Source organism: Neltuma alba, unplaced genomic scaffold, assembly GCF_004799145.2.
Source record: "Neltuma alba isolate B1F8T4 unplaced genomic scaffold, ASM479914v2 tig00010924_pilon, whole genome shotgun sequence".
In the NCBI taxonomy this organism is placed as follows: domain Eukaryota; kingdom Viridiplantae; phylum Streptophyta; class Magnoliopsida; order Fabales; family Fabaceae; genus Neltuma; species Neltuma alba.
In genome coordinates, this window is record NW_021635700.1 from 607 (window position 1) to 14,022 (window position 13,416).

The 13,416-nt window shown below is 33.8% G+C and overlaps 3 protein-coding genes across 3 annotated transcripts; all 3 read left to right on the forward strand.

The window, feature by feature from the left end:
- Positions 1-719: 719 nt before the first annotated feature.
- On the forward strand, positions 720-3,626 carry LOC114759990 (START domain-containing protein 10-like; the record flags this gene model as incomplete). The annotated part of the gene is given in 4 exon segments (XM_028949234.1): positions 720-878; positions 2,624-2,770; positions 3,449-3,491; positions 3,494-3,626. Coding segments are annotated over 4 exon segments (426 nt in total), but the record flags the coding sequence as incomplete, so codon positions are not given.
- Positions 3,627-8,544: 4,918 nt separating this feature from the next.
- On the forward strand, positions 8,545-9,910 carry LOC114759975 (RING-H2 finger protein ATL67-like). The gene has a single exon (XM_028949223.1). It carries the CDS (start codon positions 8,719-8,721, stop codon positions 9,532-9,534), a length of 816 nt encoding a protein of 271 aa, XP_028805056.1. The 5' UTR covers positions 8,545-8,718; the 3' UTR covers positions 9,535-9,910.
- A 65-nt stretch (positions 9,911-9,975) lies between these two features.
- Positions 9,976-12,870, forward strand: LOC114759974 (uncharacterized). The gene has a single exon (XM_028949222.1). The coding sequence runs from the start codon at positions 11,284-11,286 to the stop codon at positions 12,730-12,732; it is 1,449 nt and encodes a 482-aa protein (XP_028805055.1). The 5' UTR covers positions 9,976-11,283; the 3' UTR covers positions 12,733-12,870.
- Positions 12,871-13,416: the final 546 nt, after the last annotated feature.

Here is a 13,416-nt window from a genome sequence, read left to right on the forward strand (position 1 = left end):
CTTTTGTCTGTGGCCATGTTAATGTCCATACGGTGCCGTTTCTTGTTATAAAGAGTTAAATGCTTCTCGTCCCATTGTGATATAGAAAATATTATTTTTGTTAGGAAAATTAATATTTTCTCCATATAACTTTGGTTGATTATAATTCAGTCCTTTAATTTTGATGCAGAACAATTTTCTCTCTATAATTTTGATTTAATTGAAACTCCATCCTAAATTTTATCTCATTACAATTCAATCCTCATGGTTTAACAATTAAAATTTAACTCACAAACCTCATGAAATATATAATTTTATTTTCTAAAATATGATCATTAATGTTTTAAATGGTTATATTATATAATTAAGTTATAATCAAATCAAAATTCAAAAAGTGAGTTACAATTGAATCAAAAAAAATCAAATTATACCAAATTAAAATTTAAGAACTACGTCGTCTTCATAAACGTCATAGCAGTCCAAATGTTTACTATGTTATTTTTACTAGAGGTGATGACTTTTTAGTTAAAAATGATATTATATATGCAATTTATTTATAAGAATGATATCATTTTTTTACAGCGTTTTTTTTTTAATAATCGACGTGGATTGGGGGCGTTAAAAGCATTCTTTTTTAGTAGTGAGAGGACTAATTTTTCCTATCATTTTTCTCTTTTTTCTTTTTTTATAATTTTGAATGGCTTATTGAGATTGTGAAAAATTTGTGATTGAAAATGCAGCAATGGGACTCAGATCTGGTGGAAGCAAGATACATAAAAGACTTGGAAGACAATCTAAGCATAATTCGTTTGAGATTTGGAGATAACTCAAAGCCTCTCTTTCGCAATAGAGAATTCATTGTTTATGAGCGTCGTGAAACCATGGAAGATGGCACCTTGGTTAGTTCTCTCTCTCTCTCTCTCTTCTTTTTCCTCACATTAATTTCCTCTTCATTCTCATTAATTTCTGTTTCAGAATAACTGTCACAAAAAAATTGAAAAACTCCAAAAAGATACCATTTGAATTCCAAATACCAAAAAAAAAAAAACCACTTGAATTTTAAAATCCCAAATTAGTTTTGTTTCCTATACTTTAATAGTAATTAACTATACTTGAAAATCAAATGACAACATATTTTGTAGGAATTCTTGATTTGAGGTTTTGAAATTTAAGTGGTACTTTTTTAGAATTTTCTCAAAAAACTTATTTGTATATAGATAATAAATATCTTTTTCATATTTTAATATGGTATTAAACACTTTGTTTTCTGTTTTGTACATTAATACATTCATTAGGGATCAATTAGTGATCAAATAAGATTTATTTGAAAAAAAACTTGGAACATTTTAGGAAATAGATATCTACCTTATCAATACATTCATTAGTCATCAATTAGTGAACATTAGTGATCACATGAGAAAATTTTGGCTAACAATTTGAGTTTATCTTTTGGTTGATAGGACTTAAGAGGAATATATATATATGTATATGTAAACTTTACCAAAAATTTACGGTTGATTTAAAAATAAATATAAGTCCATATAATTTTAATAAAATAAATTTGATATTAATTAATGAAAAATAATTATATCCATTAATCATTAAAGTTACATGTAAATATCCCTTTTAGCTTTTCCTAAACTTTCACCTTTCACTTTTCCTTTTGTTTATTCTTTTTACATGGGATGCCATTTCACAACCCTACTCGGACAGCCCATCTTTATCAATGAAACATAGGATCCGGTTGTTACTTGTTACCCAAGGTAGAATAAAATGAGGAAAAAATAAAAACAAAATTAATTTTATAAATATAAAATGTCCTGCTTATCTTTAAATAATACAATAAAAATGATAATGATAAATCAGTAAACCACTCTAGTAACAACATCACTTGTCACATTTGCATGAGATAGACATTGCATATAGTGATTTCAATACAAAAATATTTCTTTCCTACCCCATTTATCCCTATAAATAAAGATAATGCTTTTAAAGAATAAATCTTTTGTTTCATTTCTGTTTTGTCTTTAGTCTCACTACATTGGTTACTCCATGTTCCATTTGCTCATTCTCTCACTTACCCTCTTTCATTAGGTTATTATTATTATTTTTCCATATTTATTGCCTTTAATCGATTTCAACCAAATTATGTTATTTGTGCCTTATAAAAGAGAGGATTGAAATGAAATTGTTGTGGGGCATACCATTGGATCAAAGAGGACCCCAAGCTAAAAGCAGAAAAGAAGAAACTTTTGTGGGCAAATGACAATATATAAACCCTGGCCCTAGGATTCACAAATGCTAAAATGATAAAAACTTATAAAGTCTCTTTTAGTGTCTTTGGACGGACCGACGAAAATACCTTGGATGATCACGTGTATACAAAACTTTCAGTTAATTCTCAACTTCTATCCACGTCTCATCTCACTGTTATAACTTGAAATAGCTTCATATGACTCAAATTGCAAATGTGTTAAAATTAGAATGAACATAATAAAATTAATTAGTTAGGATCAATTTTAAACATAATTTTATTGTGATTGAACCAATACATAAAATTTAAGATAATATTTTCTTGATGCCATTATTAGTGCAATTTTTTTTTAAAAAAAAGATGAATTGAAATGGGAATGAACTATTATAGGTAGTGGCAGTAGCATCACTACCAAAGGAGATAGCAGCAGGGTTGCATCCAAAGCAAAGCAATGCAATTAGAGGATTACTGTTGCAGTCAGGATGGGTTGTGGAGAAGCTTGAAGATGATTCTTGTGTTGTCACTTATGTTGTTCAGGTATCTCAATTTCATGTTATTTCTTTTTCTATTAATGTTATGAAGGAAAAATTATTTTCTAAATCCTTATAGTTTTACCTTACTTTTAATCAAATCGTTACTAAAAAAATTATAAGAACCTGATTAAAGTTAGTGAAAACCATAAGGATTGATAAAACAAATTGTAGGGATTTAATTAAACACAAGTGAAATGATAAGAATATGGTAAATAGGTGAAAAAAAAAACTATAGAGATGTTATTAAAAATCAGGTAATATTATAGTAACTTACATGTGGATTTTTTTTGTATTAAAATGGGTTAAACTTTGGTAGACTGGTTCAGTTAACCACAAAAAAGAAGGTTGGATTTTTTTTTTTGTTGGGGGAGAACCCGAATATGGTGGATCATGGACTGGGTTGACCCATTGCCAAACGTACCTATTCCCAATTATATGCATGTGACGAATCATATTTTAAATTCTGTTATGAGAAGTGTCCATAAATATTGTTATATTAGCTCAAACAGGACTACATTTAATAGGAAAATAGCTATGTGTTGCAAAAGAAAATAATAAATAATATGAAAAATATTTTTTAAAATTAGATCATAGTTTTTTTTTGGTTGAAAAATTGGATCAATATTTGGATCAACTTCATTTTTCACTAATTTTTTTCCAAATTTGGTTTGTGTTGTTTCAGTTGGATCCAGCAGGATGGCTGCCCAAGTGCTTTGTGAATCGACTCACACAAAACTGGTTATGATCATTGAAAACCTTAGGAAATTAGCCCAAGCTTCTCCAACTCATCATGCCCAAATATGATAAATATTTCTTTGTATAAAGTTAAATCAATATCAATATTAATATAAAATATAAAAATTATAAGATGTTTGTACTATCCATAGGTTATGAATAGTGCATTTTCTTTCAAATTCTGCACAACTTTTTTTTAAAAAAAAAAAATTCTCCCCCAACTTCCTCCACAGTTTTTTCACACCATTATTTTAAGTAGAGCACTTTATTTCCAAGAAAGTTTCAGGTTATTATCCCTCATACATTCTCCGATGAGAATAGATATATATATATATATATATATATATAAGGAAAAATATCTTCTTGTGAGAAAAAAAAAGGAAATGCAAAATTTCGAAGGAGATTATTCCATGGGAGTTTTTGGAGCGTACCTGAAAGCATTAGTAACCTTATATGCCCTCGTACAATTCGATCACAGAGGGAGTCGGAATTTTGCTTATACAGCAATGCACCGAGAAAGAAGAAGAGAATTTGTAGTAAAGACATAAAGGGGTAATTTATACCATTGACCCTAAGCTTTTATTTAATTATAATCAGACCCCAAATTTTATGGGCCTGGCTGATCCGCCAAAGGTGGATGAGGTATGATCCAACATTCCAATTATTAATTATTCTTTTTATTTAATAAGCCTTTTCTTTTCTCTTTACTTAAAAGAGAAGAAACAAGAGCTATGCGTAACTAAATTTATAACGTACCAAACCATAATCTCAGACTCATAGCTCCATCTTCCATGATTCACCCATGCTTTAGTGAAACGACCTAGTGGACCATTTTCTTTCTATAATTAGATTTGAGGATTTGCCTTGCAAATTTTATAGTCATTGTGACTATAATTTAATGTAATACCATATGGTACCAAAGACTAAAGAGCCATATATATAGTCTAGCAAAACTGTAGTATGCATCATTCGGTGTTCCACAATTCTATTTGAGACTTAGTATCAAGTTCCAAATTGATATTTGGATTCCAATTCTCATTATCATAACAAACCATTTCAAATCATGATCATCATGCAAAGAAGGGGTGTTTGGATAACCCCATAATCACTTTTTAGAAATATATTTACTTCATATACCTTAAAAGCACTTTTGAAATTATAGTTTTGTTCTTATCCAAAATATCCCCTAAGAGAAATTGTGGGTAAAAACCCAATTACCTCAACACTCCAAAAACGCTGATGTTAAGTTACCTGTTATATTTGGATGAGGTCTTAGGTTTAAGCCCAGCATTGACAGATTTGTGTTTGTATATGTATCTAAATTATATAAAGAAACCAATGAGAGTTGGGTTTATTGGAGTGAGCTAGTTTCTTATAATATGACAAACTAATATTCAAATTTCTATTGAGAAAAGTGCCCACACTTAGTGTATGACAGTGTCTCAGACCTTCAATAAGAGAATACTTATGCATAACAATAAAATTATGTGAAATAAAAGAAATAAGAGAACCAAAGAAAAACTTTTAGAGTGCCACCGCCCAAAAATGGGAAATACCATAGAAAAGTCAACTAAGGATCAAGTACCAATTAAGAAACCGATGAGAGTTGAGTCCAGTAGAAAGGACTAGTCCTTCATAATGTGATGAATTAAAGTTTGAATCCCCACTAAAAGAGTTACCCGATAGTATCTTGAATATGATTGTTTTCAATAGAAGGATATCTATGAGTAGTAAAAAAAAAAAAAACCAACTATGGATCAAATACCAAATCAATGAGTCTAGAGCAATTTCACCAATTACTCCGAAAGAAACGTATTTTAGAAGTAAGAACCTTGGGTAAATTATGATAACTCAAATTAAATTTATATAAGGTGAGATTTCAAAAATCAATTCCATCTCATCTAAAGTTTTAAATGATAAGAGTTTATTTGGATTAGCATTGGCAAAAGTTACTTTTATTCTAAATGACTTTTGCAGTTTAATGAATTTTGTGTGTGGATAAACTTTTGTTAAAAAACCTACTTGACAAACTAAAATAAAAAAAAAAAAACATAAAATGATTACGTTTACGAATCGTATCACCCCATACTTTTCCTCTTTGGACCCAATCTTAACCTATTAAATCCCCAAGCTAGCCTTGTAGATTAACCTCATAGCAGAACTATTCTAACCTCTAACCGTCAAGATGCGCCATATTTCCAATAGTAGTTAATCACTCATAATTAATACTACTATATCTCAAGGCCATAAAACAATTCTTAATGAATGTAGGATATTGCAGACCGCATCATGAATGAATTTGGATAATTTCTTTAGAACTGATAGAATAGATCATGCAAAAAAATATTTATTATTTTTGTTGAAGTATCTCTATTGATTGTCCACATAGATAGACGTAACTAATTGGGATAGTTTTTATATATGATTATGTTAGGAAAACCAACATGCATTATGTAAATTAGTTTACCCAACTCCTACATTTAAGATGGGAAAAAACATAAAACTTGACCTCTAAGAATTGACACAAATATTTATGAGTAAAGTAACATCCAACACTCTGATATTATTCTTCAAGTGCATTCAGTAGCACAATATTATTTTTCTAGTCCATTTAACACCATGATGTTATTTTCTGGTGTAGTCAAAACCCTACTTGTTTATGATGTAGGTGTTAGATGTGCTATAAATAAGATTAGGGTATAAGATGCATAAAAAATAACATCAAGGTATTGGATACACTTGAAAAATAAGATAAGAGTGTTAGATTCTACTTTACCTAAAATTTAATCCTCGTTACCAAAAATTAGCCTCCAAGCGTGTGTAGTAGCCATAAGGAGAGCTTGTCCTGTCTATGAAAAAAATTCCAACCTTCATATGCCTTCTTGAGATTTAGCCAAGCACAAATCATCCCATCATCTCAAAAGATGCAACATTCTAATTTTTTTTCCCAAATTACCATTAAAGGCCCAAAAGAAAGTAGCCATTAGAATTTCCAGCTCATGATATTAACCATTTAGGCATTAAGAAAAGGGACATTGGATAAACCACCGAAAGAGCTAAAGCACAAACTTTAAATATGGGCATGTAATTAAGTCTACCCTCCTAGGATAATGACATGGCTTCTGCTTCTAATTTTTTATCAGTCTCCCCTTAATCAGTCTTGAGGCAAATTTGGCCACAAATATGCATCCATGGAACGCTTTAAGTTTCATTAATTAAATATGTTAAAAATATTATTGAACCTCTAAAAACATATCTTAATTATATGAAATTTTACGCGTATACCTTTTTTTCCCCACAATCCATAATCCATGAACTTATTATGACCTCTATATAGGATTTGAACTCACAATTTCATGCTTAAGAAAATCTTATCTAAACCAATTGCATTGTTTATGATTTATGTATCTATTTATTTAACATTTTTGGTTCAAACATTCATGTTACCACGTTGATTATCATCTTGATTAGTGTCCTCTAATGATAAATTCCGCAAAACTGTAAAAGCTACCACCCTTTATTAATCTCCAAGTTGTCGCCCTTGGTTCCTAATTAAGCCATTTCACTGATTTTCTAAGTTCCCTTGTGAACTACTTCATTTCTAGCATCTCACATTGTAAATTAAAATTATAATCAGAACATTCATTCTCTAAAACATCGTTCAATCTTTCACAATTATTCTCGCAAATCATTCTGTCAGGTTTTATCATCCCTGCTTATTATTATAAGGTGTCATTCAGAAAAGTTTCTTGATTTAAAACATAAAATGTCCATGTTTCTTCTTCCAAAAGAAACTCTTTGTCACCCATCGTACTGTGGGTTTAGTGGTCAAAGGGTCAGACACTCTCACCAAATGAAATGATTTGATTTCTGAGATCGTCGCAGTATTTAAAAAGGCATATTCAAAGCCAAGACTCAACTCGTAACATGTGATGACTCATGTGGAGCTTCTCCCATCCCAGTTTAAGTTATGGTCCTAAAATTTGTACCACCAAGGGGGAAAAAAAGGAACTCTCTTGCCGAAATACTTGGACACTTGGGCGGATAAGAGAAGAAATAAGTGTCTCCTGTATCAAGGCCTCATCATTATTGTGAGGCATCGAATTTCCTCATGGAAAGGCAGATTGTTATCTCACGTTTCGAGACTCACTCTCATCACATTTGTCTTATTTTCAGCCAATATTTATCAACTTTAACGTTTCAAGCTCCCTCAAAAGTATCGCAACCTTGTTGATTCTGCCTACCTTTATTTCTTTTAGGTTACGTTTGGTAGGGAGCATTGAAAATGAGGGATTGAGATTGAGATTACAATTGAAAAAATCTATTAAGAGAGTGTTTAGTATAAGAAATGTTTGATATTGGGATTAGCCAAAGTCATGTATGTGGGATTGGAGAATACCATGGGGGGAAGTGGTATTCTCCAATCCCACTTTATGAGTTTGTCTAATCCCATATAACAAACAATTACTCATGCTAAGATTATTTTAATGATTTTTTTCAATTGCAATCCCAATCCCAATCCCTCATTTTCAATGCTTCATACAAACGGGACCTTAGGGTTTTTCAGGTGATCAAAAGAAAATTCACCTCTCAAACGGGAATGACTTTTTTACCCCAGTGAGGGAAGAGATATTAGGGCAAATTAATTTCTCTCTTTTGGCACAGCAAGTTTGAAGGATTGTGAGTGCATAAGAACATTCTGTTCTTGGTGCTACTATGAAGATCAAGTTCATAGATATGGATTCAAATTCCATCATTAATATTTTAATAAGGCAGATTGTTCTTAAACAATTAAGATAGTCATTAAATTTGTTCTAAGACGGTAGAATTTTCCTATTTTACTTATAAAAATAATAAAATTGTCTTTAATATTATATTTTTATTATCTTTTATTTTTCTCATATATTTATTAGAGGGGAAAGTGAGAAAATTATATTAATGATTTTGCCTAAAATTTCTTCACCTAAACAAAAAGTCACAAAGCCAGAGGCGGATAGCAGTTCGTTGATTCCACGGGGGAAGAGAGTGTGTGATTGCCTCGAGTACTTCAAACCTCAAACTTCAAACTTGAAAGTTCTCGTCTCGCACATCCCCAAGAAGCATCGTTGGTGCAAGCAAGGCAGAGCGAGGCATGGCCAAAGCAGCCCAACTTTCTGGCACTACTGTTCTTCTTCTTCTCTTTTTTCTTTCGCTCTCTTCTCTCTCCTTTTGAATTAAATGCGCTCGAGAGGGGGGGGGGGGAGAGACAGTAATATTCCAATCCCTCCAAATTCAATAACAAAAAAACCCCCAGAATTTAATGCAGCAGCTGAGATTCCCACCCACCCTTTGCCCTCCAAAATCTCTCCCCAATTTCCTCCTCATTCCCCTTCTCCCTCTCCTCTTACTTCTTCTTCACCTTCTCCGTCAAATGGACACTTTCAAAATCTCACTTGGTTCTTCTGGTTCTTCTTCTTATTTGTCTTTTGCTTCCCTTTTGCCCCCATGTCCCTCTTCATCAACATTGGCTTCGGCTATTCCATTGCCATCGCCCTCGCCTTCCTCGTTCTTGCCTCTACGCTCATTCTCTCTTTCTACCTCTGTTGCCGCAACCGCAACCCCAACCCCACTTCGCATTCGAACCCGAATCCGAATATGAACCCATCTGGGGCGAATGTGGAATCCGAGGGTATTGTTCTGCCTCGGGTGATTTTTGTGGCGGAGGAGGAGGATGATAACGAGAGCTCCGTCGTGGGGCTCGACGAGAACGTTATAAACTCGTACCCCAGGTTCCAGTACAGTAGGGGTGCTATGGGTGTTGGAAGCAGTACGATGTGTTCGATCTGTTTGTGTGAGTATAGGGATTCGGAGATGCTGAGGATGATGCCGGAGTGTCGCCATTATTTCCACCTCTTGTGCCTTGACGCTTGGCTTAAACTAAATGGGTCGTGCCCTGTTTGTCGGAACTCGCCGCTCATGACGCCGATTTCGACGCCTCTGCAAGAAGTGGTGCCGCTCTCTCAGTACCCGGCTGACCGGAGGCGACGGAGGTGACCATTTTCCTTCTTGGACTCTTCTGGGTTCGCTTCTCAAGAATGTAAATCTTCTGGGTTATTGAAGATGATCAAGTTTTTGCCTTTTTTTTTTTTTTAAATTGGGTATTTTCTTTTCTTCATTCGGAAGAGAAGAAAATAGAAGAAGAGAGTGAAGGCGTAGAAGTAGTGGTACTCACAGTTAAAGTATCATTTTGTTGGATTAAAATATTGAAATGAGAAATTAACTGATGCTTTATCCTAGCTGTTTGAGTTTGCGTTTCACATGAATTAGCCTCAATGGGTTTGTTCCTCAATTCTCTCTGTATAAAATTTTGTGTCGCTGCCCAGAAATGAATGTTTGACAAGGCATCATTCTCTATAATCCTTATGGTGGATTGCTATCTCTGCATTAAGGTTGTTGATGTTGATTTCCCGTTGGTTACCTTTTTGTTTTCTTCCTTCGTTGACTGGTTACCTACCAAAGTCTGCATCAATTTGACTTCTAGTTGAACATCGTTGTTGATTTGTAATTTAGTATTCATCTTCAACTTCATTCTTTGCACTTTCCCCTCTACTCAGGGAAAAAGAGATTTTTGCTTTTGCTTGCCTTTTTTTAACATTCATGGCTCCACTTAGTTGTCCTCATTGTAGACAGCTAGGATTTGGTCCCTTGTATTGGGACAATGGCTTCTGTTCCTGTCTCCCATAATGCTTGTCACTAGGACCCTTTTGTATTTTAGAGGTTTAGAGATTCTATGCTCTTTTTCCTTTTATTTTGAAGTCCGTTTTGTCCATGTAATTATTATATACACATTGGCTTCTAGTCCCTGCACGGAGTCCTAGAGCAAGCTATCTGTTCTTTTTTATTATCACTTGTGAACAATATGGCTTGCCAAAATTCTTGTTGATACGTAGATAGATATTGATAGATTTTCTTTTCTAATTTTTCTCATTATTTTTATAATAGAACTGTTAAATGTATTCAAAGTCTTCAAGCAGGTCAATGAAATTGAAACTGATAGCCTGATAACATGGAGCCAGGTCAAGAAATTTTTTTTTCCCCTAAAAAAACTGACCATGTGAACTTGAAACGTTACTTTTGTTTAATATGAGGCAGTTTCATTTTTGAAGCAACTACACGATTTTGCTGACAAGTTTGTCTGTATGATGCATGTGGTTCAATCTTGGAGTTAGAGCAGTGTCACAAGTGAATGGAAGACTTAAACATGTGAAAAGCCTTGTTGACCAAATATTATATGCTGATGCTAGAAAATTAAGTTACTTGACCAAATAGTGAATTCTATGGTTGCTTTATCGTGTTTTCTGCTATTAGCTCTCCTTTAGATCTGTAATAATAAACCGTTTATCTTTTAGCAAGTTGTGAATACCTGAATTTAAGATCCACGCGTTGACTTGCTCTCTTTTTGTGATTGACTTTAAGTATTTGCTAAGCTAGCGCTATAGAATGCTTGAATAATCCGTTAGGTCAATTTCCAACTCCATATTATGTCAAGAGATCTTCTAGATCCACCTATTCATATTTTTGATCACCAATTTTCTTTCCAAATAAACGATTACCCCATATCTCCATGATTAGCTTTCCAGTTCTTATCACTGTTTCAGTTCTCATGCTGTGGCTCTATGAACATGTTTCCCTTGAGCTGCAAATGTCAGGTTATTTCTTAGTCTGAAACAGATTATGTTTGTGTGGGTTTTTTTTTTTGCCCCCCTTTCTCTTTTTGTCCTGATGTTTTTGGTTTGAGGATATATGAAAGCACTCAATATCCTCAGTTCAGAAAATACAGAAATGCCAAAACTGAATGGTACTCCTAAATTTGCAATATGGAGAAGGGCTTACTGCACAATCTTTGTATTGGGTGCTCTTGCTCTTCTCTCTGTTGCTACCTTGTCTAAATTCTTTATCTCTAAATCCTTTCTTGACACTGAATCTCTATGCAACCACTTGAATCCTGAGGAGCCAAAGGAAATTCGAAATAGTGTGATTATAACGGCTCAAAATGTAATTCAGAAAATTCAACAAGAGTTGCAGAACTTGAGAGATGCAGAGTCAGATACAGCTTCTGTGATGGAAATGAGTGTCTTTCTTGCTGACATTTTAGGACTCCTGGAATCCATGGAAGCATCTCTTTCAGATTATAAAGGGATTGGTCAGCATAAAACCAGTGCCACAACTTCTCTTCCACTTTTGAAAGAAAAGAAACAGCCTGATGAGCCGGCTGATTACTTCTTCCGGGAGGAGATTCGCAAGTATGTGAAGATCAAGCCTAATAGGTTGGGAAAACAGAATTTCATGGGGGCTAATGGAACCTTCACTAGTATTGGCCATGCTTGCTTTGCCATGAGGGAAGAGCTTGAGGAATACATGGATTATGACATTGGTGAAATGTGCAATGATGACTGGAAACTGGCTCAGAAGCTCATGGTACATGGCTGTGATCCTCTCCCAAGAAGAAGATGCCTTGCAAGAGCACCTCGGCTATATATGCAGCCATTGCCAATCAACGAGTCCATCTGGAAACTTCCAGATGACAGAAATGTCCGGTGGAGTCAATACCGGTGCAAGAACTTCACTTGCCTCGCTGGGAACACCACTCGTAAGGGATTCTTCAAGTGCTCAGATTGCTTCAACCTCACTCATCATGAAATGCCCAGATGGGTAACATTGGATCCCAGTTCTGAAAATCAGACTTCTGATTTCCTCATATCTGATGTGCTTCAAATCAAGCCTGGAGAGATCAGAATAGGATTGGACTTCAGTGTTGGAACTGGTACTTTTGCTGCTAGAATGAAAGAATATAATGTGACTATAGTTTCTGCAACTATCAACCTAGGAGCACCCTTCAATGAAATGATAGCTCTCAGAGGACTTGTTCCTCTATACTTAACCATAAATCAGCGGCTTCCATTCTTTGATAACACCCTCGATTTGATCCACACGACGAGGTTTCTGGACGGGTGGATTGATTTTGTGCTGCTGGATTTTGTGCTGTATGATTGGGATAGAGTTCTGAGGCCTGGTGGGTTGTTGTGGATTGACAGCTTCTTCTGTTTGAAGGAGGATTTGGATGATTACTTGGAAGCTTTCAAGATGCTGAGGTACAAGAGACGCAAGTGGGTGGTTGTTCCAAAGATTGATAAAGGTGATCAAGAAGCGTTCTTTTCTGCTGTCTTAGAGAAGCCTCCTAGACCATTCTGACAATCTCACAGCATGATATGATGTTCTTTTTTGCTCCCCTCAATTTAGGTATAGTTTCAAGTGATTACTAATAATCGAGTTCTCTAATAAGAATGACATGAGATTATTTCTTTACAATTCATGTCTTAATTAAAAACTTCACAGTAAATATATATTTTTTCAGGGAGTGTTTGGATGAAATCTAAACCATAGTTTCAAAAGTGATTTTATGACATACAAAGTAAATATGTAAAGGAGTTTGTCTCACTTTCTCAAATGCCAAACACCTTTTTTTTAAAAAAAAAAAATCAAGTTCAGTCCTAGTTCTAATATTCGTGTGCCTCAAGTTGATGTTGAAGACAAGTTTAGCTTTAATTTCAATACTGTAGAACTTGTGTTATGTTTTGTGTTAAATGAAAGAGATGTCAATAGTGTTTTTCCCCATTAATTTTTGCGGACCGTGTTGGATATTACGTTGTGCGATATATATGCCTATATACATATATGTGTGTGTGTGTGTGTAAATACTATTTTTCGGACAAACTAAAGGTGGCCAAGTTGATCATAATGTTAACTGAAAAATTCGTGTCAACTGGTACCTCTTTCAGTACTTATTAAGATCTAGTTGCTTAATTTAAAAAAATTAGTTTAGTTATTGTTATTTCTCTAGTTTTTAATGTAGGATCTAATTGAAGAGTTAATATT

Bases quoted from the DNA above. Each gene is read 5' to 3' on its own strand.
- LOC114759975 (XM_028949223.1), top strand. From the start codon at position 8,719: ATGCGCTCGAGAGGGGGGGGGGGGAGAGACAGTAATATTCCAATCCCT.
- LOC114759974 (XM_028949222.1), top strand. From the start codon at position 11,284: ATGAAAGCACTCAATATCCTCAGTTCAGAAAATACAGAAATGCCAAAA.